The 27,011-nt window shown below is 35.7% G+C and overlaps 5 protein-coding genes across 5 annotated transcripts; all 5 read right to left on the reverse strand.

Moving 5' to 3' along the window:
• Positions 1-418: 418 nt before the first annotated feature.
• On the reverse strand, positions 419-1,497 carry EV154DRAFT_529723 (uncharacterized protein). The gene is made up of 2 exons (XM_051603708.1): positions 978-1,497; positions 419-926 (listed from the first exon to the last, which is right to left on the reverse strand). Exons 1-2 carry the CDS (start codon positions 1,489-1,491, stop codon positions 835-837), a joined length of 606 nt encoding a protein of 201 aa, XP_051451200.1. The 5' UTR covers positions 1,492-1,497; the 3' UTR covers positions 419-834.
• A 1,504-nt stretch (positions 1,498-3,001) lies between these two features.
• EV154DRAFT_570697 (uncharacterized protein) lies at positions 3,002-3,499 on the reverse strand (the record flags this gene model as incomplete). The annotated part of the gene is made up of 1 exon (XM_051606211.1): positions 3,002-3,499. The coding sequence occupies one exon, from the start codon at positions 3,497-3,499 to the stop codon at positions 3,002-3,004; it is 498 nt and encodes a 165-aa protein (XP_051451201.1).
• Positions 3,500-11,747: 8,248 nt separating this feature from the next.
• EV154DRAFT_487710 (uncharacterized protein) lies at positions 11,748-12,290 on the reverse strand (the record flags this gene model as incomplete). The annotated part of the gene is made up of 3 exons (XM_051598999.1): positions 11,748-11,776; positions 11,845-12,167; positions 12,241-12,290. 3 exons carry the CDS (start codon positions 12,288-12,290, stop codon positions 11,748-11,750), a joined length of 402 nt encoding a protein of 133 aa, XP_051451202.1.
• Positions 12,291-18,146: 5,856 nt separating this feature from the next.
• On the reverse strand, positions 18,147-19,171 carry EV154DRAFT_112617 (uncharacterized protein). Its single transcript, XM_051593912.1, has one exon. It carries the CDS (start codon positions 18,916-18,918, stop codon positions 18,169-18,171), a length of 750 nt encoding a protein of 249 aa, XP_051451203.1. The 5' UTR covers positions 18,919-19,171; the 3' UTR covers positions 18,147-18,168.
• Positions 19,135-20,507, reverse strand: EV154DRAFT_112608 (uncharacterized protein). Its single transcript, XM_051593911.1, has one exon. The coding sequence runs from the start codon at positions 20,285-20,287 to the stop codon at positions 19,352-19,354; it is 936 nt and encodes a 311-aa protein (XP_051451204.1). The 5' UTR covers positions 20,288-20,507; the 3' UTR covers positions 19,135-19,351.
• Between the last annotated feature and the right edge of the window lie 6,504 nt (positions 20,508-27,011).

Raw genomic sequence — 27,011 nt, forward strand, 5'->3', positions numbered from 1 at the left:
ACACCACAAACTTTCTCAAGAGAATTTATAAGGCTGGAAGAAAGAAGACACACCCTGGTATGGCTGAGAAGTATCACACGAGCTTGCATGCGTCGATTCAGACCAACCGTTTGACGGTGATGGAGTCTAACTCGACTTCGTTTTTATTTTAACGATAAAAAAATGTATCTGATACGTACAGTATTAGAACAGATACGGACATTGCCATACTAATACTAAAAAACTATTACCATACCTTGCAGACGACCTTATAAAAAAATGTATTGACACGAGTGTTAATTGCCTGACCAAAATAATAGCCTTTTTTGCAAATCCAACCTTTGAGATATAACTTATCCTATGATTCATAAGAGTTTTTTTTTTTTTTTTAGACAATTAAAACAAATGAAAAGAGAAGACAGGAGATATTTTTTTATTCAATCAGTGTTGGTTTCAATAGAATCTGCCCTAGTGTAATGGCGAGACAGTTTAAACTTAAGATCGTTTAAACTGTTCTCCACCATTTTGAAATTGTCCCTTGCCATAAATTTCTTATGGACAAAATCCGGCAACGGCCAGTTCTCGACTAAAATATTTTGGCTTGTGAGAACTGCTGCCCCCAGGTCTTCAAACTTCACTAATTGCTTCCAAGATATTTTTTCATACACGGTTTCGCATTGGCAATCTACATAATAGGACTAGGCAAGGATTATTTTGTATTGGTTATGATCTTACTGATTGAGTTCCTGAGGGATTCCTTCACACCAGAAACGTTTTGACTGTGCAATATTTCACTAGTGTGGGGAGTGGCTAAACATTAGTTTGGAAATTAGGTAGTAATTGCTATTTTTGCTTTTATATATAGATATCGTTACCACGGGACTTGGGATTGACGTACAATCTCACGTATTTTTTCCATCGTCCCAAGTCCATTCCACGAACGTTCTCTAGTTTATAACGGTTTAGTATTTCAATAAAGAAATTATGTAAAGCCATACCTCCATAACAAACATCGTTCCATGATTTCGTTTTCCCAAAAATCCCTACAAATTCTATGCCATGAAACCGGTACAAGGCTTTCAGAAAACCCGTTAAAGTTTCCCAAATTTCACGCCTCGTCAAACCCGTGTTAATTAGTTGTTCCATTTGGTTTATCTGTTCCAACGTTCTAACGGCTGGATTGAGTTCAAGATGCTCAGTATCTGACAGTTTCTGATACCCCTCAGAAAGAATCTTGGGGGTTAAATAAGTTGACCAAGATTCTCCACCAAGAAGCTTTTCCTTTTCTTGCTGGCAGTAGACATTGTACTTGCTGATGCCACGGGCTCTTTCAGGCAAGATGACGTCCTGATTGTGGTATCGACCGATAAGTGCCTTCACCTCTTCCAGGGTGATCGTTGGATCATCTTGTCTGCATTCCAACCATAAGTCCATATCTGCTGCTTTACGTCTATCTGCTTCTGCGCGAATGCGAGTGTAAGAGACAGTTTCAATTCTAGAGACCAGTGACATTTTTTTAATATAAAACAAAAGAAATAATTCAAAGTCTAAAGCCACTCCCGCCAATAAATAAAAAATTATTTTTGATGACGTTTGTACTTTTTTGTACTTTTACCAGTAGAATAAAAATTTGACGTCAAAATTTAGCTTTAATTTTTTAAATTAGTGGGGTGAAGTGATTTATAGTTGTCTTTAAGAATGGTGTAACCATCGTACTTTGAAAGCTCTTAATTAATATCTATGTGTGGTTAAAACGTTTTCTTACACATCCTCCCCACTAGAAGAAGTAGGACTCCTACGTTGGTAATGTTGTTGGACGGCGATTTTTCTAATATACTTGAATAAATTTTGATTTTTGAACTAATGATGATATTTTTCTGTGTAAATGTTATGATATTTGCGAGTTAAAGTTTGATTGTTTGGAGTGGAGAAATCAACAAAAGTTTTGACATATTTTCTTGTGGCTCTTTTAAGAATTTCTTGTAGTTTGACTATTTTTTCGAGTTTTAAAATAATCTCTTGTTGGTGTGAAGGTGATTTACGAATGTCTGTCTTTAAGGGGACTTCTACCAGGTCAAGAATTAACCCTAAGTTTTCATCTTTGCTTAAAGGCACATTGAGGAATCGGTCCACATCAAAAGAAAGATTTGTGGTATTTGACAAAATATTACATAGAAAAGTAATGAGATAAAAGTATATTTTTATTATGGGTAAAAATAGACTCCAAGAACTCTGCTGCTATGAAATAATTGATCCTTTTTATATTGCACAACTCTCCTGAGATTTAATGATGAGTCAACCTTTCTGGTTTTGGAATAGATCTATACTTTTTTTCCCGCCTTGGGTTAAATGGATACTACTCGTTAGAATTGTTTCCAGATAACGTTGTCCCATATCAGTGGTACGGGAGCATGAGTATGCTAATAAATCTTTAGTATTACGAGACACTTATTTATCAGATCATGCAACGGTTACTGTAAAAGATGCATACTTGTTTGTCAAGTGTAATTGGCAATAGAACATAATAGTTGATCATTTATTCATTATCTTTGTAATAAATAAATTACGATCCCAAATATAAAATGTCTTATCGATATTTGTATATTTGTTTGTAGAAGCTAGGTATCCATTAATTCATACACTATTCCTTTATACTCTTTATCAGCAGTATAATTATATCAATATATAAGTAAATGAACCATTTATATTAATAGCTGTTATATTCTTTCTCTGGGTAGCTAATCCATTGAGAGAACTATTAATATTAAGTTTCTCTTTCTTATAATTCTTGATTGATCTGAGAAGTTTCTCTTCTCGATCGGTGATATCGTAACTCAGTGGTATAGCATTCTGTATCCAACTGTCATTCGTATATCGTATTTAGGCCAATCATGCAATCTTTTACATAGAAGTATGTACTCGAAGTAGGAGAAGTTGTATAGCAGTATACAAGCGTATGCTGATATGCAACATCAAAGGTTGTTTTGATTTCATAGTTTATTTATTTAGACGATTCGCTTAATTATTCTTTAAGTGGATCGTACCCAAATACGACAGGATTGATTGTTGTCGTTGTTAATAAGTCCATCGGGATTGTCAATTGGATTGAAATAATTGGGATTGAAGGATACTTTTGGTGCTTATATATTTTTAGTCTGTTGCCATGGATATGTCTCTGTGCAATATCTCTATCTAACGATTTTAGGATATAGGTTGAATTTCTGTGACATTCTTGGATAATAAAAGGTCTCTCGAATCGATCGTCTAATTTGGCTGATAGAATATTGGCAATAATGTCTTTGTACTTTGAAACAAGATCTCCTACACAGTAATCGGGTTTGTCGGATTTGTTTCGTGATAGGATTCGTTTATTAACCATCTTTAGTTGTGATTCTTGAGCTTTGCGAATATTTTCACGAGCTATGTGTTGAATAGTGTTGATATGAGATGTGAATACTTCAAATTTACTGTTGACTTCTTCTTCGTTCCATACATCTTCCGTGTCGTTTTGTTGGTTCATAAAATTATCAAACGGAGTATGCGGAATACGGCCATATAGTGTTTGGAAGGGAGATAATTTTGTGCTGGTCCGGGTTATACACGGATATGAGAATAAAATGGAAGTCAGATATAAGTGCCAATCAGGTTTGTCTTCCGGAGATAATTTTCTTAAGCAAGATCCAAGAATCCGATTAAATCTCTCCACTAGTCCATTTCCTTGAGGATGGTACGCTGAACTATATTTATGTTTGATGCCGAATTGATCACAGAGAGTAGTAATTAATAAGTTACTAAAGGGGTTACCGTTGTCTGTGATTATTATCCTCGAAATAGAGTGTCGTGTGATAATTTAATCAACATAGAAGTTGAATACTTAAACTGAATTCGCGTGCACTAGAGCTCGAGCTTCTACCCACTTACTAAAATAATCAATAGCTACAATGTTGTATCGATGTCCACCCCGAGAGGTCTCCACATGTTTGATATCCATAGCAACTTGTTGAAAAGGGCTAATCGGAACGGGAACCACATGGGTTTTTCGAGTTCTACTTCTTTTCCTTTTTGCTGACAACGTAGACAGATTGAAATCCATTCTTTGATGTCCTTAATCATTCCATCCCAATAGTATTTTTCTGATATCTTGAGTTATGTATTTTGATAAGCATAGTGACCTCCAAGCGGGTAATTAGAGAGCTTTGGGGAGCCAAATTTCAATTCAATGTTTTCTCAAAAAAGGAAAAACCTTGGTTTTCAGCTCCGATGTAGCACAAAGCAATTGATGGGAAACAGGGAGGAAATAAATCCAAATAAATGTTACGCCTTTTTGTGTTATTTCGTTTCAGCGAATCATATTGGTTTATTTTAGTGATTTTTACGAAATTTCGTCATGATGATTTCCAATAAAGCTATTGCATTCTCTTATTTTTAAACGCTATCTTTTGTCTACTTTCAAAAATAATAAACCTATTTCATATATTTCAAATGACTAAAAAAAACGACACCTCAAAAAACTCCCCACCTAAAAAACACTACGGAGAATGGACAGACCGAAGAGTTATTGCTCTTGTCGATGCCATGATTGCATATCATCCATATGATAGAAAGAAGCTTGAAGTGTCAGAGGCAAAAAAAGCCGTCATGAGAAACGTTAACGAAATAGATAGAGATGCAGCAACAATTTATAGTTGGAATACCTTTCAATTGAAGATCAGCAATTTGATCAAAGAAGTTACCAAAAAGCAATTGTATGACACTACGTATGGCACTGGAAGTAACGATTCTGAGACTTACCTAGAGCACAGGGTAATGGAATTGAAACTGAAAGTAAGCGACCAATTTAAACTATATAACATCATATGTTACTATGTTACTTAGATGGAAGAGAGTAAGCAGTTGACAAGTAAGACGAAGGAGGCCGAAACCAATACTCTTTTAAAGAAAAAAAGAGACCAAGAAGCTTTGGTAGCAGCCTCAAAGAAGGGCAAACATGCTGTCGGTCAGCAAACCAACACGAAGCAGCTGGACGTTTTATCTCTTGAAAAAAATGAATGTGATGAGGAAGCCATTAAGGATAAACAGGCAGCTTGTGTAAATCCCGTTCCTGGGTTGAACAGAGGCATTAAACGCTCAATTGAGAACCTGGAACAGGACAGGTTACAAGAAAAAGATGCCATAAAAAAAATGGGTCTTAAAATCGATATAATTGAAGACATGATGAAGACGGTTATCAAAAAACAGGATGACAATGAGAAACTATTACACCAAGCCCTCAAAGGTCCCGTCCCTCAACATCCCTATCTTCCTCGTCCAATTGCACCTGTCCAACTTCCAAAGCAAGACGATATAAAAAAGCAACAATAAAAACTAGTTTATTATGGCCTTATTTCATCAATATATTCCTCTAATGTTGGCGGTTCTATTCCAAAATATTTACTCGTTTGATTACCTCCATTGACACAGATGTGAACATTTTTCATGAGCGTTGCAACTTCATAAAAAAGACCACATCTGCTATGGAGTATCTTCTGTTCTGGCTTGTATCTAACAAAAGAAAACAACTTTGCAACATGGCCAAACTCCCATTCTACTGCGATTCTTACTGCTTTCATTGAATCATTTACATCATTTTCTGCAGCAGTCATTTGGGTGCGTAATATTTGCAGTTAACTATGATACGTAATTGTATTTTGAAACCGACAGTAAACTATTACCTGTTCTGAATGGCTTTACCAAGCATCTATCTTCTCTATATGCAGGATCTCCGTATATTGCGTATATCCTTTCTTCAATGTGAGAAAAATCAAGGCATTGGCGAAGATCAACGATTACTTCACTTGTGTCAAACATGTTTTGGTCATGAATAGCTCCAGCAAAGGGGCCTGCTAGACTGACCGTAATACCATCAGGCGTGACAATACTTTGGTATTTTAAACCATGACAGCGCTATACGTAAGAGAACATGATTTTGGAAATTTAGAACAAGAAACACATATTAATCATGAATCACTAACCGTGTGCCCATTAAAAGTGGATCTTTGGCCACGGATGGGTCTAGCAACCGCGACTAAAGTGCCATCTATGAAACCCACAATATTATCATATAGAGATCCTATGTAAGTGATAGGTACAATTCAGCGTATTATTAATAACTATATAATATATTTAGCATCATGTTTACCTTTTGCTTGTATGACAGCTGAAAACATTTGAAGATTGAAAGGATTCAAATGTTTCTTATTAAATCTGATACCTTCGTGAAAGTTGTCATGGACTATTTCAATCATACCATTGAAAACAACATCGATTGTTGTTTGATTAATTCCAAACAACATCTCAAGATCGGGAAGGCGATTCGGATACGCTAGTCTTCGTAGCATTATTCCTAGACACAAGACTCGGTCAAACGAGAATCGATGACTTATATCATTCGTTCTGAAATAGATACGTTCAGGGAAGCACATTGTTCTTGCTATGTGTGCTAAACGCACATACAATAAAAATCATCGATAATCCAAATTTATATAAATTGTCCAAATTTGGAACTCTGACACATTGAATACAATGGAAGAGCCGATAGAAAATATTATTAGAAATCATTGAAGCAATCTGTCGGCGACAAGCGTACCCTTGAATTCATGTAGAATTCAACAGTCAAGATAAATTTATGGACTAGCAATTCTAATAACAGTCAGCTTTCAAAAGAGTATAAATCGACCCCATTATTTCATAGTTAAAACTTCAGTCAAATAAAGTAACAAGGACTTATAATCGTACCTATCGTACCATTGTTTTTTTTATATACTTTATATTTTTTTTTATCAAATCAGAAGTAATTGATTTGTAACACTATGTATTTAAGTTGAACATGCGAAAACCTAAACAGATCTATGCACATCTTGTCATTTAACATCTGGAATTCCAAACGTTGACCATTATTAAAAAAGCCTCGTACATCTGGACGTTGAAGTATATCGTCTTCTAACAAATCTTCTCCGTCATTTTCAGCAATAATAGTGCTGTTTCCGTTATCAAGAATTTCTTCGGTAATGTATTGATCAGACATAATGATGAAAAAGTTTAAGTGAAAAAAGAGAAACTAAAGTATTTCGTTATGTCATTGAAAGACGTAATGTTATTGTATTTTTTTTGGCACTAAATTTTGATGTGAGATTGATTCGAAATATGTGTAACAAGAAAATTAAAACGCAGAACTGAATTGAAACAAAAATCCCCCAAAGCTCTCTATTATGATACATCTGGAAAGCATTTTTAGCATCTCGTTGAAGAAGTACTAATTGGTGTGACTGAGTGTAATAATGTTTAAATTGTAACCTGAGATATTTTCGTTGTTGACTAGATGTATTACTGTATGTGGATATTCTAAAGTTTCATAATAATAGACCAGTTGTTGATATTTGAGGTTATCCATATTGAGATGTTTCTTGAGTTATTTGTGTAACTTGAAGTTAAAATAAGGTGGAATATTGGAAAGAAAAAGAAAAAAAAATATATACAGAATTTCGAATAAGATGTTTGTGTCGTATTTGACGCCTAATTCCACGAATACAATTACTCTTATCTTGTCACTCAATTATAATACATATAACCTATATATTATAAGTACCATATTGCGAATACATTCCTATTGGTACAACACAGTACCAGCTCCCTCATATGTCAAACTGAGATCAGATTTCATAATCGTTCCTGGATTGGTCGAGTAGCTGCCGAATCTTCTAGTTTCTCATAAATTTATTTTAGTAATCCAATCAAGGACTCTGTCGTTGAATGGATAAACTATAATGCTCTAGAAGTGCCGGATATGGGTCAACTAGCTCCTTGGATATAACAATAAGCTATGTTTCATATGTAACTGATTTCTAAATCTAATTCTACCATTTCCCAGTTTGCGGGTAAATAGTCAATTCGATCTGCGCAGGAAAAATCTTGAAGTAATAATTGAATATCAAAAGGACCTCTATTTTTATCATGACAAACTCTCCAACTTATAATAAAGGATTATAGAGTCTCATTTCTTTACTTGCTTTATTTTCCCAATTACTTTTCCCTTTTTATTTCTCAATTATCACAGTTTATATACATAAGTTTTGCTGAGATCTATATTCTCTGCATTTTTTGGTGAGGGCCGATAATCCAGTGATTTGAAATCGTTTTGAGTGAGTAAGTCCGTTAGTCAACTTTTATGACTTTCTGGGTCAGAAGATACTAGTATCCGAGACGGGAGAAGAAATCTGCATTTTCGTTTACACGACCAGGTCGGTATACAATATCAAATTCATATTAATTTAAAATAGCAACCCATCTAGCAAGAATTCCAGTATGTTCAGTTGTACTATTCAATATTCCTCGAAGACTTGAATGATCGGTTAGGATGGTAAATTTGGATCCTTAAAGATAAGGACTGTTGTATCCGAGGAGTATATACACCACAGTATTGGTATACTCCGATGATTGAAGTAATTTATCATGTTTCATATTTTGACATATGTCAGCTGCTCATCTAAAATTCACGTAGCACTAAGGGGAATTTCACTGTTATGGACTGTTACTTTTATTATCCTTGATGTACCTTGCGGGATACTGACAGCTTGGATGATTTATAATGAAATCTACCCACGATGGTAGTTTTCCCGTTTACAGTTATGGTTATGTTCAATGTGTATAAAAGAACTTTTTTTTTTATATTTAATAAAAACAAGTCATTTTGCAATCCGGTTAATAATTAGTCTTGTCGTATTTGACGCCTAAATAAATCGAATACAATTACTATTTAATCTGTCTTGAGTTATAATATACTTCATATATTATGACAGACACAGTACCAGTTCTCATAATCTTCTAACTGGAAATCATACCATACATTGGACCCCGGTTGGCTGCTTTACTGCGGTTCCTTCTAGCACCTACGATGAGTAATCAATTAATCCAATCATCGCACATATTGCTAAATGGATAAATGATTTCTCTGCTGGAAATTCCGGACATACAACCATAGGCTTACATAACTATAATTTATAAGCTATGTTTCATGTCGTTACTGATCTATATTTCAAATCCAACAATTCCCAGTCTCTGGAAATGTTTATTCGATCTACGCAGAAATTAATTGAAGTAATAATTTAATATAAAAGGACCTCCATTTTTATCATGCCAAACTCTCCAACTTATAATAAAGGATTAAAGAGTCTCATTTCTTTACTTGTTTATTTTTATCTTTTATTTCGACCCTTTTATACTCAAATTATCACAGGTATTATAGATTATTTTCTTTGTTGTATTTTTCAAGGACGCAATTTTTCAACAAACCATTTCACGGCTAGTAATTCTAACTTCGACACACCGTAATTTTCTTCCGATTGTTTTAATCCTCTACTAAGGTATAGAATCACACGCTCCTTTCCGTCTTCGTCGTATTGGCTGAGAACACCACCAATACCAGTTCGGGAAGCATCCGTCATTAGAGTAAAAGGTTTATCGAAATTAGGTCGCATAAGTATGGGAGCTTCAGTTAGAGCCTTTTTTAGTGTTTCAAAAGCTTTGGTAGCTTTTTCATTCCATACATTGGGTGATCCTTTCTTGGTTTTTGTTAAATCATGTAGAGGTCTAGCTATATTGGCAAATGCTGGGACATATCTTCGGTAGTACGAAGCCAAAGCAACAAAACTTTTGATTTCCGTTACGGTAGTAGGCTGTTTGTAATTGAGAAGTTTTTCTACTTTGGAAGGATTGGTGGATACACCTTCTTTAGACACCACGTAACCCAAGAATTCAAGAGAGTCCTTAAAAAAGTTACATTTAGATGGGTTCAACACCAGTTTCGCTCTTCGTATGCACCGGATTACTTTTTCAATATCCAGTAGATGTTGGTCATGAGATTTGAATAAATATTTTGATCATCGAGATAAGATATGACACACTGGTTAAGAAGGTCTCGAAAGGTAAGCATCATTAATCGACTAAAACTGGAAGGACTGTTGGATAATCCCATTGGCATTGAATTGTATTCATAAGTTCCGAATTTGGTGACAAATGCTGTCTTTTTTTTGCTAACAGGATCCATTGGGATTTGATGAAATGCGGTTCGCATGTCTAGTGCAGAAAACACTGTCGCAGTTCCTAATTGGTCAAGTAGATCATCAAATCTGGGTAAGGGAAATGCATCTTTCTTAGTCTTGTCGTTCAATTTCTTGTAGTTAATTACTACTCGATAACTTTTCGTGTCCTTTTTCTTCACAAGAATGATAGGGGTAGCATAAGGACTAGGCGATGGTCGTATAATACGTAACGCACAGTATTTATCCAGTTTGTGATAATTTCGTATATATGTAGGTGTTTATAGGCGGAAGTAAGAAATGAGACTCTTTGTTCCTTTATTATAAATTGGAGAGTGTGTCATGAATAAAATTAGAGGTCTTTTTATATACGAATTATAACTTCAGCTACTTTCTCTGCTCAGTTCTAATTAAGGTTTGACACGAGGTGGTGATACCTTAATTTGAAGTACAAATCAATGTCAACATAAAGTAGAGTTTATTACTTATGTAATGTATCCTCGCTTTTGTATCTTTGGAGTCTTTATATAAATATAATCATTCATAATTCCTTTACTTGAATTTAAGGGCTTTAGAGTTCTTGATCAAAGTACATATGTTATAAGATTCCACAGTTACACGACAACCTGGATTTAATGTAAGATATAATCGCAGAGTAAATGTTGTGTGTTACTGGCATTGTGCCTTTAACCACTAGGAATGATATTCACTAGAGTTCTTGTTATAACATGGTATGTGTTATAACAAAGAGGCAAGCTAAATTGTAATTATATTCGGTTTAATGGTAGGAGTAAATACGACACAGTTCTTCTTTAAGAGCAACTGATTCTTCAGGCGATATTCTATATGGTCTTCGAATTGGAATTTCATTTTATGTAATTATCTTGTGATATACTAAATCAGTTTGGCCTAACGTTTTACCGTCCCAATCAAAGATATCCTTGAAATTAGATATAAAGTTTATAAACTTTGACTTTAATTCGTCTGAAGTTTCTCCTATCTGATTTTGCTCTAACTATTCTTCCGACAAGGTGGTTTCTTCCATGGTATTGAATTGATCTGGTTCATTTCCTTGTATAGGGTTCATTTCATACGTAGATAAGACTTCAGCTTCTTCAACGGTAGCAATCATAGTTTCTTTCTCCAACACTGTAGGTTCTTTGGCCATGTTTTGTAATCGAGCGCGAAATTTATACTCATGTGGGTCCAGAATGGGTTTAGACAGAATTAAATAGGGTTCACCACGGGAAAATCCAAGTGTTTATAGGTGTGATTCGAGTGATCATTTTAACACTTATTTAAACACCTAAAGAAAGTGTTTTGCGCCAATTTTTTGAGTGATTTCCCCCGCTTAAAGAATGGTTAAAATCACTTCAATATCACTTTAATATAACTTAAAGCCACCTATATTACACACCCTAATATCACTTAAATACAACTCATTGTCACCTAAACAGCGCACACCTTAATATCACCTTAGATCCACCTTAAAATCACTTTAGATCCACTTTAATATCACTTTAGATCCACCTTTATATCACTTTAGATTTCACTTTAAGACTACCTAAAGATCACTTTAAAATGAACACTTTTACAGTTATAAAAAACTTTATTTGAAGAAAAAAACATTATTTGGAACTTGTGGGAAAGGTACTGTTGTCGATACAGCTATGCAACAGCAAGAATCGTTCACTATCATTGGAAAGTATGACATGTTAATAATACTATCAAAATGGTTATATAATAAGCCTTACATTACATTATTGGTTAGAAGCCGAGTGTCGTCTCTTACGGTTTTTGTTCATTTTGGAGGGAGCCTTGTTTGACCAGCAGCTCTTTAACATGAAGTAAATGGCCCAATTATCTTTACAACAATTGACAATGTCTGCAATGTTTAAAAGATGAGCTTCCCTGGAGGCTCTTGATATTAACTCCTTCTTGATAACACCAGATAACGTTTTCCAAGGTACATATTCATCCATGCTTGACCGCAGGACAGAATTGCAAATGGAGTTAATATCCTTACTTAACAGACAATACATACCTTCTGCTGTTTTGGGCTGGCCAAAAGAATTCAACAGAAACATTCCGCTATCGCTATTCTTTAGTGGATGACTTCCAAAATACAAAATAGAATTAAATAGAATAGAATTAACTTCGGAAATTTGATTTTCCGAGTTAATTTTACTTCTGTTCCAAAACACTGAAAATAGAATTAACTTTTTTGACCCGTACCATATATGCAAAACTCTACCTAAACAGCTACATTATCAGATGACAATGATGTTTGAATACATCCAGACACCGGTAACCAAGATAGTTTAACTATTATCAATGATGCTCCTTCCGTTCGCACTAAAACCCATCATTTTTATATGCACAGTAGCAACTCACTGTTACTTCTCCTGAAAGGGCAAAAAAGACGGTTCTCAGAAGCGTAAAAGAGCCAAATAAATAAAGTGTTTTGATAAATATTATCCATAGATCTCATATTTATTATCTGAATGTTATTAGCGTTTATCAGAAATGAATTATATAATAGAAAGATGATTTTTTGTTAATTTTTTTTAATTCGGGGGGGGGGGGTAGGGGGGTCGAATTAACTTCAAAAATTTAAGCGGTGAAATTTAAGGTTAATTCCACGTTACACAACCCAAAAAATTAAGTCTATTCTATTTAATTCTATTTTGCATTTTGGAAGTCATCCAGTATGTTAATGATATCAGTAACATGGACAGTTTCTGGCTTTTTGATCAAGTCAATCTCTTCATAATCGACTTGCATTTGATCTTGAACGCTATTTGGAAAAACGTTTTGGAGACTTGTAGTAGCTATTTTACCCAAAATGGTTTCTAATCGATCCAATCTTTCATTAAAACTTTTTATAGCTGAATTTTGGTCTGCGATGATAGTTCCTTCCAACATCTCTATTTTTTCAAGCACGGTATTTACGCATGCAGGTTGTCTAGACATATTGATGGAAAGTTTTATTTGGTATTTTATTTTTAGTAGAAGAAAGAAAACCCCCCCCCCACGTCTATTTTGGAATTTCATTGTTATTGTTATTGTTATTCTTTTGGATGGCTTATGTTTGCTCTATTTAGAAAAATATGTTACGTGAAATCATGATTTATGATGGGAAACCCTATTTTAAACCGCGAATGCCGCAATATTTGGAATCCCTCTTCTTTCAAATTTAATTATCTATTAACGAAAAATATGCGTTGCGATACTTGCCCAAACAGACCATACGTTCGTACTCGCGATATAGAATGTCATAAACGAAAGCACAAAAATATGGATTTGGAGATCGAAATGAAGGTTAATATTATCAGACGACGACTAAATATAACAAATGACAGCACTGCTGAGTCATGCGTCAATGGTTTTGTCGTATTTGGGTATGATTTATTTGAGAATAAACAAATAAATCGAATAAAATAAAAACATGGAATAAAAACATCCTTTAATATTGAGTAACAGCATACACCTGTATCCTGCTACACAACGACTCCTACTATGAGTACATATTTCTATATAAAAAGATTGCATGATTGGATTAAAATCGATATACTAATGACAGTTGGATATAGAATTCTATACCACTGAGTTACGATATCACCGATCGTGAAGAGAAGCTTCTCCGATCAAATCAAGAAATATAAGAAAGAGAAACTTAATATTAATAGTTCTCTCAATGGATTAGCTACCCATAGAGAGAATAGAACAACTATTTATATAAATGGTTCATTTACTTATATATTGATAAACACTACTTATACGACTGTAAGTGTATAAGAGAAGTAGTGCATGGAATGTTTGGATGCTTATTTTCTACAACTAAATATACAAACATCGATGAGATGTTCTATATCTAGGATCACATATTTACCCATGTCTTAGATAAAAATACTCAACCGAATGGATAAATGATCAGACATAACTACATGTTCTACCACAGCCAATTAAACACAAAAACCTTATGCATCTTTTAACTAGTCACCGTTACACAATATCTTACTGGAATTCTGTATTTTAAACAGAACAATAAGAGTGTCCCAGATCGGTTGATTCAGGGCGACGTTAATTGAAATCAATTCTAACGAGTAGAACTCATTTAATGTAAGGCGGGAAACTGAGTATAGATTTATTACAAGACCAGAAAGGTTGACTCAACACAACTACCAGGGAAGTTGTTCAATATAAAAAGGATCAATTATTTCATCGCAGCAGAGTTCTTTTAGTATATTTTTACCTGTGGTGACCTAGCAAGGCTATAGCCATATTAGAGCTAACAAAGGTTTATCCATGCTGATACCATTTGTGATATAAGCTTAACAATAAATGTCATAGTAAGAACTATAAGGATATTACATCACAAGTCTAATTTAGTACGTCTGAGAAATACTTAAAATTTAGTTTAAAGCAAAGAGAGTTAAGAAGACTTAACATTTATTAGAACAAGACTAAATTAGTGACTATGTAATAATCGTATACATTTTTGGTTAATCAATGATAACTTCAAGATAGCACTAGAGATATGAACACAGCAGACAGTCTTTTATATAAATACTCGTATATTTCATTTATTAATAAAGGACAATCTTATAAACAGTCTCAAACTACTTATATAGTCTTTTTATAATTTAAAACCTTACCTTAAAACACAACATTACCTCCAATAAAGATATACTTTTTTCTCATTACTTTTTCATTGTAATATTTTTGTCAAATACCACAGGTTTGCTCGTAGAAGAACCTGCCAATATTCCTGATCTTGAATATGGTATGACTGACGATGACAATTTTGATCCCGTTCCCGCTTCTGGTATTGCTTATATAGATATCAACGCTGCAACTGAATTAGAAAATCTATATGAAAGTGATAGTGGAAGCGACTCCGACATCATTCTCGAACGTAGTACTGTTTTAGATACAGAGAACAGTAGATACATGACCGATAGTGAAAGTGATATCGAAAGTGATGCTGATATTCAAGACTCAAATTATGCCAAAAATCAGTTAATAAAGTACTCTGAAATGGCAGTCAAAGATGATCCTGAGGAGCTATCTGCAATTCGTGATTGCAATTTGGAAACATTGGATGATAAAAAAAGTTTTGAATTTCATGCATTGATGGAAAAATTGAATTTGAAAAGATTTCAGAAAGAAGATATCATCAGATGGATCAATGAAAACTACAATGATACTCATCATAACCAGAGTAAGCCTTTTTATGCGTATTCACTACATTATTACATGATAACTAATTCTTCTGTAAATTAGACGTGGCAGAAAAATTAAAGTCCACTTATTTAAATAAAAAACAAATGAGTGAAACGGTACAGCTGAAAGATTAAGTTCACGACATGTGTGTGAATGGGTGCCAAATGTTCATCGCCGAGGATCAAGAAATGTGTTCTCACTGTGAGGAACCCAGGTTTCAACTAAACGACAACGGCGTGTTAGAAGCTCGTCAAAAACAAAAGCTACTGGACATTGACGATTTCATTGTTCATACTTTGTCTCTGATAAAAGAATGAGATCATTGTTGCATAGATCAGAGAAGGTCCAAACAAGCGACGACTTTGTAATGGAAGATTGTTTTGACGGCAAAAAGTACCAAGGGCTTTTAAAAAAAATTGCTTCCAAAACCAGTATGACATCGCCCTGGCGCTGTATATAGATGGATTTGTTCGTGGCCAAAGAGGAAAACAGAGTCTCACCATTGTCAAAGCTGTGAACATGAACTTAAGTCTCGATGAAAGGTATTTTAAAGATTAAAATAATTCCATCAAAAATACTAATTAGGGGGTGCCAAACATTAAATTTTTTCAAAAATCGCGGGAATTTTATTTCGAAGTTCCGGGAATCTTTTTAGGCTGGGAAAACTCGTCATAAGCCAAATACAGCTCTAGCTTCCCCTTTTCACTTTAAACCATTTTTTATAAATATTATCTTTTATTTTCAACTTTTAAAATGCCCAAACAATCTACTAGACAACAAACTTTGAACGAGATGAAGTCTTTGCTCAAGCACAATGTTATCATTGAAAATGAAGAAGAAGCGGAAGAGATGCACGAACTCTTGAGTGGATTAGAAACAAAACGTGTTCTCAACAGTGGACCTGGCATTCCTAAACTGGACCAGTATCGCGAGTATTTCCTCGAGTGGAATGACGAAGAGTTTGTTAAGATTTGTAGAATGAATAAGGACTCGTTCTTAAAGCTCCTTCGCTTGATTGAAGGTCACGCAGTCTTCAACAACCAGAGTTTCATTCCTCAAAGGGATGTTCACGTTCAACTTGCAGTAACCTTGCGACGATTAAGTCACGATGGAACTGGTAACAGCATTGAGCAGATTGCAACTTTGTTTGGAATCAGCAAAGGCTCTGTCACTGACTACACCAACCGCTGTTTTAAGGCAATCACCGACAACCTTAAACACTTGATGAGCTGGCCTAACAAGGAACAAAGAGAAAGAGCAGCTGAAGCCATCAAAAAGCAGCACTCTTTTCGTAATTGTATTGGATACATCGATGGCACCCATTTTCGCCTTTCTCAAAAGCATACCGACTGCCCCAAATCCTATTACAATAGAAAGGGGTTCTATCCTGTGAACTGTCAGGTTGTTTGTGATGAACGAAAGATCATTTTGGGGTTCCAATCAGGACTAGCAGGATCGATGTGTGATGCCACATGTGTCGAGCATGCTAGCTTCATGATTAATAGAGAAGCCAAGTATTTCACATGTGGCGATGCTGCAAGCCATGAGTGCCTTCTCGGTGATTCCGGATATGCTCTTCATCCATTTGTGCTTACCCCTTACAGAAGACCCCAGGTTGTAAGTTCGGTGAAGTGCGAAGACTTCAACAGGGTTCACTCTTCCGCCCGAGTTGCTGTTGAAAATACCATTGGTGTATTAAAGGGAAAATGGAGAATCTTGAAGAACATTCCGATTCAGATCAATTGTGAGGAGGATATCATGAGAATACATGAATTGGTACATGTATGCGGTCTTTTGCACAACTATTTGATCTTGGAAAATGACAATATTGACGGTGATTTTTATGAGGATGTTGACGTCGGGCAGTCGAGATTAGACGTGGTGTTGCTGGAGTCATTTGACAACGTCAACAGTGTTTCCAGCCGTATATTGAATACTTGGAGGAATTCCGTTGCTGAAGTAGTTTTAGCAGATTATGCAGTACATTTCGGATATGATAATGAATAAACCAACTGAGTTGATATAATGTGCATTTGTGTTGAAAGGATTGGATTGCGTCCTTGCTGTGAAGGTTTCTGAACAATGAATGTAAATATACTTGTAAGAGGAAAAAAAAAACTTTATTTAAAAAGAAAAAAATATTAATCTACATCTGTTGAAGGATTACCGTCGTCGTGCTCATCTTCATCATTATCAAGATTGTAAAGATACTCTGTATCATCATATACATCATCATCATCGACAGGATCCCTCAGAGATCTACGAAAATCAGCCAGATGTCTGGTAATTTCCGTAAATGACGATGTATTGAAGGCGTTCGTTGTCAGACAAGTAACAAGCAATTGGGACATACCCAAATGGAACTCCCTCTGACTATTTTCCCTCAATACTTCGTCCCTTCTCAACTGAGCCTCGCGATATTCAGAAGAAAAGTCTCTTTTGATCCTCTTGTTTCTCATGGCGTGTGTGCTAAAATCGCACTTATAAATAATAAAATAAAATAAATAAATCGTCGATCCCACATGGTCGACTCATATACCAAATACAATATCACAAAAGAAAAGAACATCAGGTATAAAAACTGAGTTACTACTTTAGAACTCAGTTTGACTTAAGATTTCTTAGAACCATCGTCCTCTCAATTCTGACAGAACAATAAGACTAGCTCATTGTTTACGAATCAATCCAATCATAAAGGCAATGACTGCTTAAATTTAAGGCACCATCGGACATGTATTATACCACCCAATGGTACCTTCACTAACTATTAGATAACCGTTTAAACTACAGATCCCAATAACTATAAATACCCTGCCTTCTACTATAATGTACAAGGTCATTCAGTTTTAAAACTAATAATAAGAATAAAAGCCTACAAGCACTATTAATCTTATTTACCTGTTTTTTTATCTATTTTTTTCTGTGTTAAACAAAGTTTCTCCACAGCGTGATCGGGATCAACACGGATGCGGTCAGCCGTTGGCATTTCAGGCTGAACGGTACCAGCGCGACTAACACCTCCACGACCACGACCACGAGCAAGACCACGAGCACGAGCACGAGCACGATCACGACCACCAGCACCAGCACCAGCACCAGCACCAGCACCAGCACCAGCACCAGCAACAGCACCAGCACCAGCACCAGCACCAGCACCAGCACCAGCACCAGCACCAGCACCAGCACCAGCACCAGCACCAGCACCAGCACCAGCACCAGCACCAGCACAAGCACCAGCACCAGCACCAGCACGAGCACCACCAGCAACACCAGCACCAACACCACCACCAGCACGAGCAGCACTACCACTGTTGACATCGTTGTCATGGTCCACAGCATGATACGACCCAGCATCATCATCAAAAGAAAAGGAATCGAACAAATTATTCTCTGATGATGATTCAAATAATGGTGTGCGACTTGATGGCTGGGTATTAGATGGAACCAACGGAGGAGAAGAAGCAACATTGGTAGCTGGTACTTCTACAGATGACGGCTGGCCAGACGAAGCTTCACCAAAAGCAGGACGAGGGAAAGAGAGAGTGTTGAGGATGTCATAGATTATAATAAAAGAATCATCACATTTTACATAATAATGGATGATCATGTATAAATATTCATGGCTCACACTTCGCCCCATTTGTTATCATCAGAACCGTTGGTGTCTGTGCACAAGGGGATTGGCCTTGTGACGAGTAAAATATTATAATACCATAAAAGTATAGTACAATCCCATAGGCGGAATATTCGGTTACTGAATATTGCACGCACTAAACTTTCTCTTTGGCATTTACGTAATGTCATCTGCGGAGATGAATTTAGATCCTCACGTACTTTTGTCTTTACTTTGTAAGGCAGGAATTACTTCATAACATATTTATTTAAACAGACATTACGTATAACATTATATCATATTCCTCTAACGCGTCACATATATTATCCGAAAGCCATCTAATCATTTAGTATAAATACCTGTAGTTTTTGCTAGTAGAATTCCCTAATCTAAAATTTTCTCGAAATAAAAGATATACAAAGTTCTAACAGTATTTTCTTTTGTTACCTTAATTTACATTTTATCTCCATCCCAAACAGAGAGGTTCGTTTGAGAATGGCCCAACAGAAGAAAAACGGAAAGAGGAAGAACGCTCAGTAGACACATGTGCAACAGACAAAGACCTAGCAGCCAAAGGAGCACCAGAGGAAAGAGAAGCACGAGCAGCCAAAGGAGCACGAGCAGCCAAAGGAGCACGAGCAGCCAAAGGAGCACCAGCAGCCAAAGAAACATCAGCAGCCAAAGGAGCACCAGCAGCCAAAGAAACATCAGCAGCCAAAGGAGCACCAGAGGAAAGAGAAGCATATGATCTTGTTGAAGATTCAGCTGCATCACTTCCAACCAACAATCGACTGACCTCTTCAATCGCCTCTTGTTGACCACCAAAAACTGCAAAAGTTTGTGCCTCAATTGCAGCTAATGATGGCCTTACTCTGTTGGAGTATGTGTACTCGGTACCACCAGGGGCACCATGGAAAGCCACACAATAAGGAGTTATGTTTGGTCTAACACCATGCAGAGAAGCCAAACGAGAAAATCCAATACACAAATGCTCACACTTGATCTCGATGGAGGTCAGTCCACGTTTAATGTCATCTGTAGTCAAGCCAAAACCGGTAGAGTTCATATCTCTTTGTACATCGCCATACTTTGCGAGTTGGCGTTCAAAACGTTTTCCAACCGATTTGAAATTCCAGGAAGACGGAATTACTTTATCTGCCAGAAGTTGCTGAAACAATCTCTCAATGATCTCTCTTTTTTTTATCTGACTACCAGCTGAAGGAGCGGACGACTTTTGTCCACCAAGATATATCTTAAAAAGGTCTTGATTACTCTCAAAGAAACCAATCATAGCCTTAATTTGACCAGGTGTAGTTTTGGTTCTATCAAGGCTTTTATCTGCGGAATCGTTGTTGGAAGGACCTCCACCAGTGTTTCTGTTTATTTGATCAGACATTTTACATTATACGTTTTAGAGAAATTTAAGGAGAAAAAAGGTAAGTTAAAAACTTAGAAAAACTTTATAATGCAAACACAGATGCGATTTGATGCTTTTAGATTATCATAAAATAAAAAAAATGTTACATTTTCACGTCATATTTCCTTCTCAACAACGAATAGAAAATGAGTATTCTTTCCCGAGATTTCTCGGGAATACTTTTTCTTGCCCGCAAAATCTCGGGCACAAAAAATCGTTCCCGCAAACTTTAGGGAATTTGGCTGGGGAAAAATTCCCGGGAATGTTTTTTAAAAATTAAGGAAATGATTTTTTTAATGTTTGGCACCCCCTATTGTCATTGTCTGTTACAGAGCAAAAAAAGAAAATCAATTTGTTTTCTGCATCATCAAAGGACCCAAAACACCAAAAGACATCTATAGCTTCTTATATCCTTTATTAATGAAGTTAATTAAAATGGAGTCGGCTGGTGTAATTGCCAAGGATCACGACAACCAAAAACATCACATCAAGGTGTATACCTGTCTGTTTCTCGGCGATATTCCTGCCATGGCGGATACTTTGTTTCACACTGGCCATACAAGCAAATATGGTTGTAGAATATGTGATATCATGGGCAGTAGTAATGATGGTAAAGGGATGTACTTTAGTCATAAAAATTTGGAAAATGCAGTAATTAGAAGCAATGAAAGTTTTAAATCAGTAGACGAGCGGGTATCTGGGGTAAATGCGACGACAATACTAGTATTCGGCCACTATGACTAATATTAAACTTTATTTGATAACATCAGTTTGAAAACAGGGCTCACGAAGGTTACTCCTTTGACCGGATTTACCTCGTTTTCGGCAACATTCGCTGGCCTTGATGAGCTTCATTTGATTGGGCATAACGTATCTAAGCAAATTTGGAAATTTATTTCTGATGACGATAGAAAATATGGTAACAATAACCCATTTCTTTTGGCAAAATGTCATAGAAAAACGCTTGGAATGGCCATGGAAAATTTAGGTACAACTTGCAGAACGAACATTTTTGAAGGGGCATTTTTAAGTATGTAATTGAATTACGCCAGTAAAACCAAAATCGCTAAAGGGAATATTGGTCACATAAATTTGAACACTCGTGGTGGATATGGACGTGCAGTTGACTGGCAAATGTTTATCTTGTTTCTGGTTCCTACCATTGTTTGTGATATGATAAATATGCAGGCTAATGATAATAAGAGGTATCCGAATATTCTTGGTAGTAGCTTGCGCAGAACTCAATCGTTGATTGGTGCCAGTTATGAGCAACATAATTTGGAGATTGAAAATCGATGCAGAGATACTGTTAGTGCTCTTAAAAATTTGTCCAGTGCTTGTGCAATTGCTTTGCAATATAAAATCAGTCAAACAGATATCAGCGAACTCAAAAGGTTAGTTACAATTAGATAAAGGTTTAAAAATACTTAAACCCAATTTTTTTAATATTTGACGGTATTCAGTAAGCTGCAGATATGGATGGATTTTGTCGGAAACACAGACAATATGACACCAAACGCAGTAACAATTAGCCAGCATTATCTATCACATATAGCATATGTGATTGAGGAGCTTGGTCCTATGCGCTCGTTCAGTTTTCGACCTTTGGAACGCATGATTGGTATAGTTAAGCAGAAGATAGGGTCATTTTCCAAACCAGCGGAGAATGCATACCAAATCGTTCGTACTTTGGCAGAGCAATCTTTTTTGTCCAGAAAAACACCAGCTTGCTCCAAAACATCGGTTACTGGAATAATTATAGGCAAAGCTAACTCGGAGCATCGGGGTATTGCTGAATTCAGGCACCTTGGTGCCAACTTCCTTGAACAAGTTGAACTACAAGTTCAATGCGAGGAAATTCGAGTTGTTCAAAGTATCACAATGACGGGAAGAGGGTGCAAGCAGTTTTGTGCATCAACAGTAAAAAAAAAAAATCCAGCATGTTCCTCGCACGCTTACCCATTAGTAATTTCGGTGGAACTGAGAAGAAGTACTATGTCGTTCAGCTGGAGTTCATGTTTGTAGCAAAGCCGTTACCAGCTGCGAACATGTTGAACAATGATGTTTTTGCTTGGGCTAGAATATGTTCCAATATTGAGTCAACTGTTGACGGGAATACTGTTTTATTTTATACTACTAGTTCCAAAAGCATGCCACTTGCTGCAGAAAGGGATCATATGAGAGTTCTGATTAGCACCAATAATATCATCAGTCCCATAACAACAATATGTTCACCAATAGAAGAAAATAAGCACTACCTTGTTTGGCCATCTATGTCATTTAAAAAAGATGTGTGTATAAGCAATACGCCGTTTTGGTTTTAAAAACAAAACGTAACACACATATATCAGACTTACTAAATAATAATAAAAAAATATTGCAAATATTAACACTTGTTGGAACACCCCTGAACACCTCAAACGCAAGTGATGAAAACAAGCTCTTATTTTAACACTCATTTGTCACCTTATACAAAAGTGACCAAATTCACCACCTATTTAATTACCTTTTAACACCTTTCTCTCAAGTGATGACAATTAACACTTATTTTAACTCTTATTAGTCACCTTTACCAAAAGTGACGAAATTTAACACTTATTTTAACACTTATTTGTCACCTTTATTTAAAGTGATGGCGCAAAACACCCGAATAAACACTCAAAGTCACTCAAAGTCACTTATTTATTAATTTCATCACTTATTTTTTCCCGTGGTGGTTCATAAGAAGGATTTATTTCAACATATTGTAAGTTGTTTTTCTGGGGTAAATTTAAATTTAAGGGGACTGAGGATTTAGCTGGGATAATGAGTTTTCCCTCCTTCTTGATTCGTACTTGATTATCCTGGTAATGAACTTGGCTGTCATCCTTTTTTGTCATACAGTGGAAATCATTGGTTATACTTATAAATTCAGCATCATCGTCGGATTCACTTTCCTCTTCTGATTCATCTTCATTTTCTTCGTCTGATTCAGATTCTTCATATTCTGGTAAGAAAAAATCCAGAGCCCAATTTTTCTTATTCATCATATTGATTACAGGTTCTTGTGTTTCCTTGTTAAAAAACATATTGATCTTGGTTTGTTGATTTTTATAGGTTACAGTCCAGTGCAAGAAACAGGGCTTTTATCTTAAGAATAATCACAGTAAATACCATGAAAGACAAGTCGTTTTCCCAAAGAAAACCAAAAGATACTCTACTTTTTTCATGTAATTTTAAAGTTGTCTTCTCAAATTTTTGGGATATGTTCATGGAAAAGACAACTTTAAACAAAGATATATGACGATATACTAAGGCCATTTGATTGGACATGAAACCCATTTATTGAGTTTATTGTTAGTCTTACATCAGTAGTCTATGACGCATTGGGAATAAGGTTTGCTGCTTATAAAATAATGATTAGATAACTTCGAGATAAAAATAGATAGATGATGAATAGGATAACAAAAAAAAAAGGGATCAAATATCAGTTCGCTGAAAATTCAATGTGTGGACAGTGGGTAAATTAGGTATGTATAAATAAACGATTTATTATAAAAAAATGTAATATTAAAGCCATAGAATAAATGATTGCATCTATAAATGTAATCCTCGATTAAAGAACAGTTTGTGTCAAGCAATTTATATTGCAAAAGAATCTTATCTTTATTTTTATAATTATTTTACGCAAACTCCCCCTCCCCACCATCCCGATTAGTTACCTGTCGGATCAGCCAAAAGTGAAGAACATGTTTGTAAAAGACATTAGCAAAAAAGTGGCAGAACGTCATACATGTTTAAGCCATAAATATTCACTTGATATTCTCGACAGCCGTTCCTAGACTTAAGGAAAGCTTCATAAAAATACATCAGTCAAACGTTTCTATCACATACCATGTTAGACATTTATACATCAGGATACATATTCCCTACACGAACTATTATGACACTGAAAATAAAACAATGAGTTGTGTAAACTTGGCAATTGTAATCATAACCCCATACCTTTGGACAGACAGAACGGTAAAAAAAGTATTTGTAAAATATTAGGTCACCTTTCGATCCACAGATGTATATTTGATCAGCCTCATAATCTAAAATACATGATATAATTAGAGCGCATAAAAAAACAGTGGTTTAATAATTACCTTGCAAGTCTGATAGCAATTTTTTTTTTTTAAAAAAAAAATAGATGTAATAGATGTAATAGGGAAGATAAATGAGAAATAAAAGGAAAATAAAAGAGAAATAAAAGAAAAATAAAGGAGAAATAAAAGAAAAATAAAATAAATCCTTTTTCATCAGAAAAAAAAAAAGGGACATTCAATTGACGTTCAAATAAGGTTTAATCAAGGTTCAATCAGTAATTTAAATCAACTACAGCAGTTGATAGAAACATACGCATCTGTCTAAAAAAACAATAAAAAAGCTTTTTTTTTTTTACTCGTCGTTGTCATAATAGTTAATAATGTTTATTTTCTTGAAGAAGGGAGAAGGAATGATTTACACCGCAAAATTTGAAGAACGATTAATTAAAAATTGACCGCAATCGCCATGATTGCGGTCAAAAATTGACCGTATCGCATTTTTGGCGATAATATCCAATTTTGACCGCAATCGCCTAAGTTTAACTCCGAAAAAAAACAAATAGCTTCAAATATTGATTTTGCTATCCTTAGAGGTTAGAAATAAATAATAGAATAATTTAGTCGAAAAAAATAGTTCTTTACGACAATTATTGATGATTTTATAAGAGAAACAAAACGGATGATTTGGTTCATGGACTGGGTTTGAGATTTTGTATCACGTCAGATAAATTTTCTCGCACTAATCAAAAGAATTTTTAATTTTTTTAATTTTGCCTTTTATTTTATAAAGTAATGTCGCCCACTTTTCCAGCCAGTTTCGACATATCCTCCTCAAATGCCTCACCCGTACGTATGACATACATGTTGGACGACTGATCAGTGGCATTGACCAGCCCGACCGAACACATAATATCCTCCGCGTCAAAAACGACAAACTTCTTTTGCTCATTCTTGGAGTAAGCCTTGACCCGGGGAATAGCCTTAGAGTACGGGGACACCCCATTCGTCTTCATCAACTCACCATAGACATAATGGGACCTAGAGCTCTCACGAAAACTGAAACTAAAAAAAAACAAGGCCTTACAAACGTACCATCTCTCGACGGAACAAAATTGTCTACATAATGGATAATTTTAGCGTTTAACACAAAGGAATCAATTGCAGGGGTAGATACTTACAAGTTCTGATGGACGGCCTTGAACATCAAAAATTCACCACCACGAGAACTCGAATTGTTATTGGACTTGAAAAAATCAGAGATCAAAACTTGGTTGTTGAGCCATAATTTTGCCGAAATTATGATCGTTTGATCAGCGTGAAATTGACCGAAAGATACATCCTTATTTTCTTCTAGACGAACAAAGCAATGTAACAAAGCCTTGATCCAGAAGATAAAAGGGTATCCTCCAAGGGAGAAAGAAGTCGAGGCGGTGAATCTCTGGTACAAATCGCCAAACACCAAAGGAGCCGGGTTTGACATGAAAGGAGACCAGAGCTGTGGGCGGGTTGGATCATTTGACGGATGCTCTACAAAATTCGAGGATTTATCAACAGAGGCGCGACCAATCGAAAAATCGATAATATCAGCCGACTGGATGAAGGCAAATATTTCTCGAGTTTCTAAGATGTTGCCAGCATTGACACCAGGATGAAGAGTCGAACGGATTCTTCTTTTGTATGTACCGATGGTTCTTTCTAAAGATTGTGCAGAGTAACAACGCAAGGGACTATATTAAAATCAGGTTAGACGGTGGATTTCTTTGCACAAGTACTATTATTTTAACTTACCCCATTCTTTTAATCATATACACAATATGATTTAATTGATGCATATTAGACTTGAAATGGTACGGGAGATCGTTTCTTGGACAAGGCACGTATCCAGATAATCAAACCAAGTGTCAAATGATCTATCAGATTGGATGATTAGTGAGTTAGATATTTATAAGGCATTTGTAATATGTAGCTAATTACCTTTCGATTTCTTTAAGGTTGGACTCGGTTACAACCCACTGCAAACTAAGTTTAATGCCTCGGGAGAGAGCAATAAATGCCTTTGTGGTACTACTGGCGGGAAGGAGAGGTGCGACAATTGTAGGTACCACATACAGCAACCAAGCAATCCAATCAACAGATCGATACATAGAACGGACTTTGTCTGAATGCATGCCCTTGAAAGAGCCACTGAAATCTGTGGGGATATTACAGCGCGAATCGTTCATGGATTGTTGAATCTTGGCAAAGTTCGCAGGGGAAAGGAGAAAAGGGTACTTGGATTCGTGACCAACAAATTTAAACCGGGCATTGTACCTTGGGGAAAGAAGATCAAAGCAGAGTTTGCTGACCTTGGAGAACATATGCAGCTCATCGCAAAAGAAGAAATCTATTCCCAAGAAGGTATTTAATCGACCAAAAGGACTTGGTTTTTTGATGCCATAAGTGTTATCAGCGTTGGGCTTTGGGTGTAAAATGTAAGTACAAAGTAGACGGGAATATAAAATATGAGAACTTACGGATAACAAGAATTCCTTACTTCTCATAGCAACACCCCTTTCAATGAAGTACATGCCACCTTTTTTTTCTTCAACAGGGTGAACACCTTCAACTAATCAAATAAAGGAGGCGAATAAGTTTTC

The sequence above is a fragment of the Mucor mucedo genome (genome assembly GCF_025094135.1).
Source record: "Mucor mucedo strain NRRL 3635 chromosome Unknown EV154scaffold_197, whole genome shotgun sequence".
In the NCBI taxonomy this organism is placed as follows: domain Eukaryota; kingdom Fungi; phylum Mucoromycota; class Mucoromycetes; order Mucorales; family Mucoraceae; genus Mucor; species Mucor mucedo.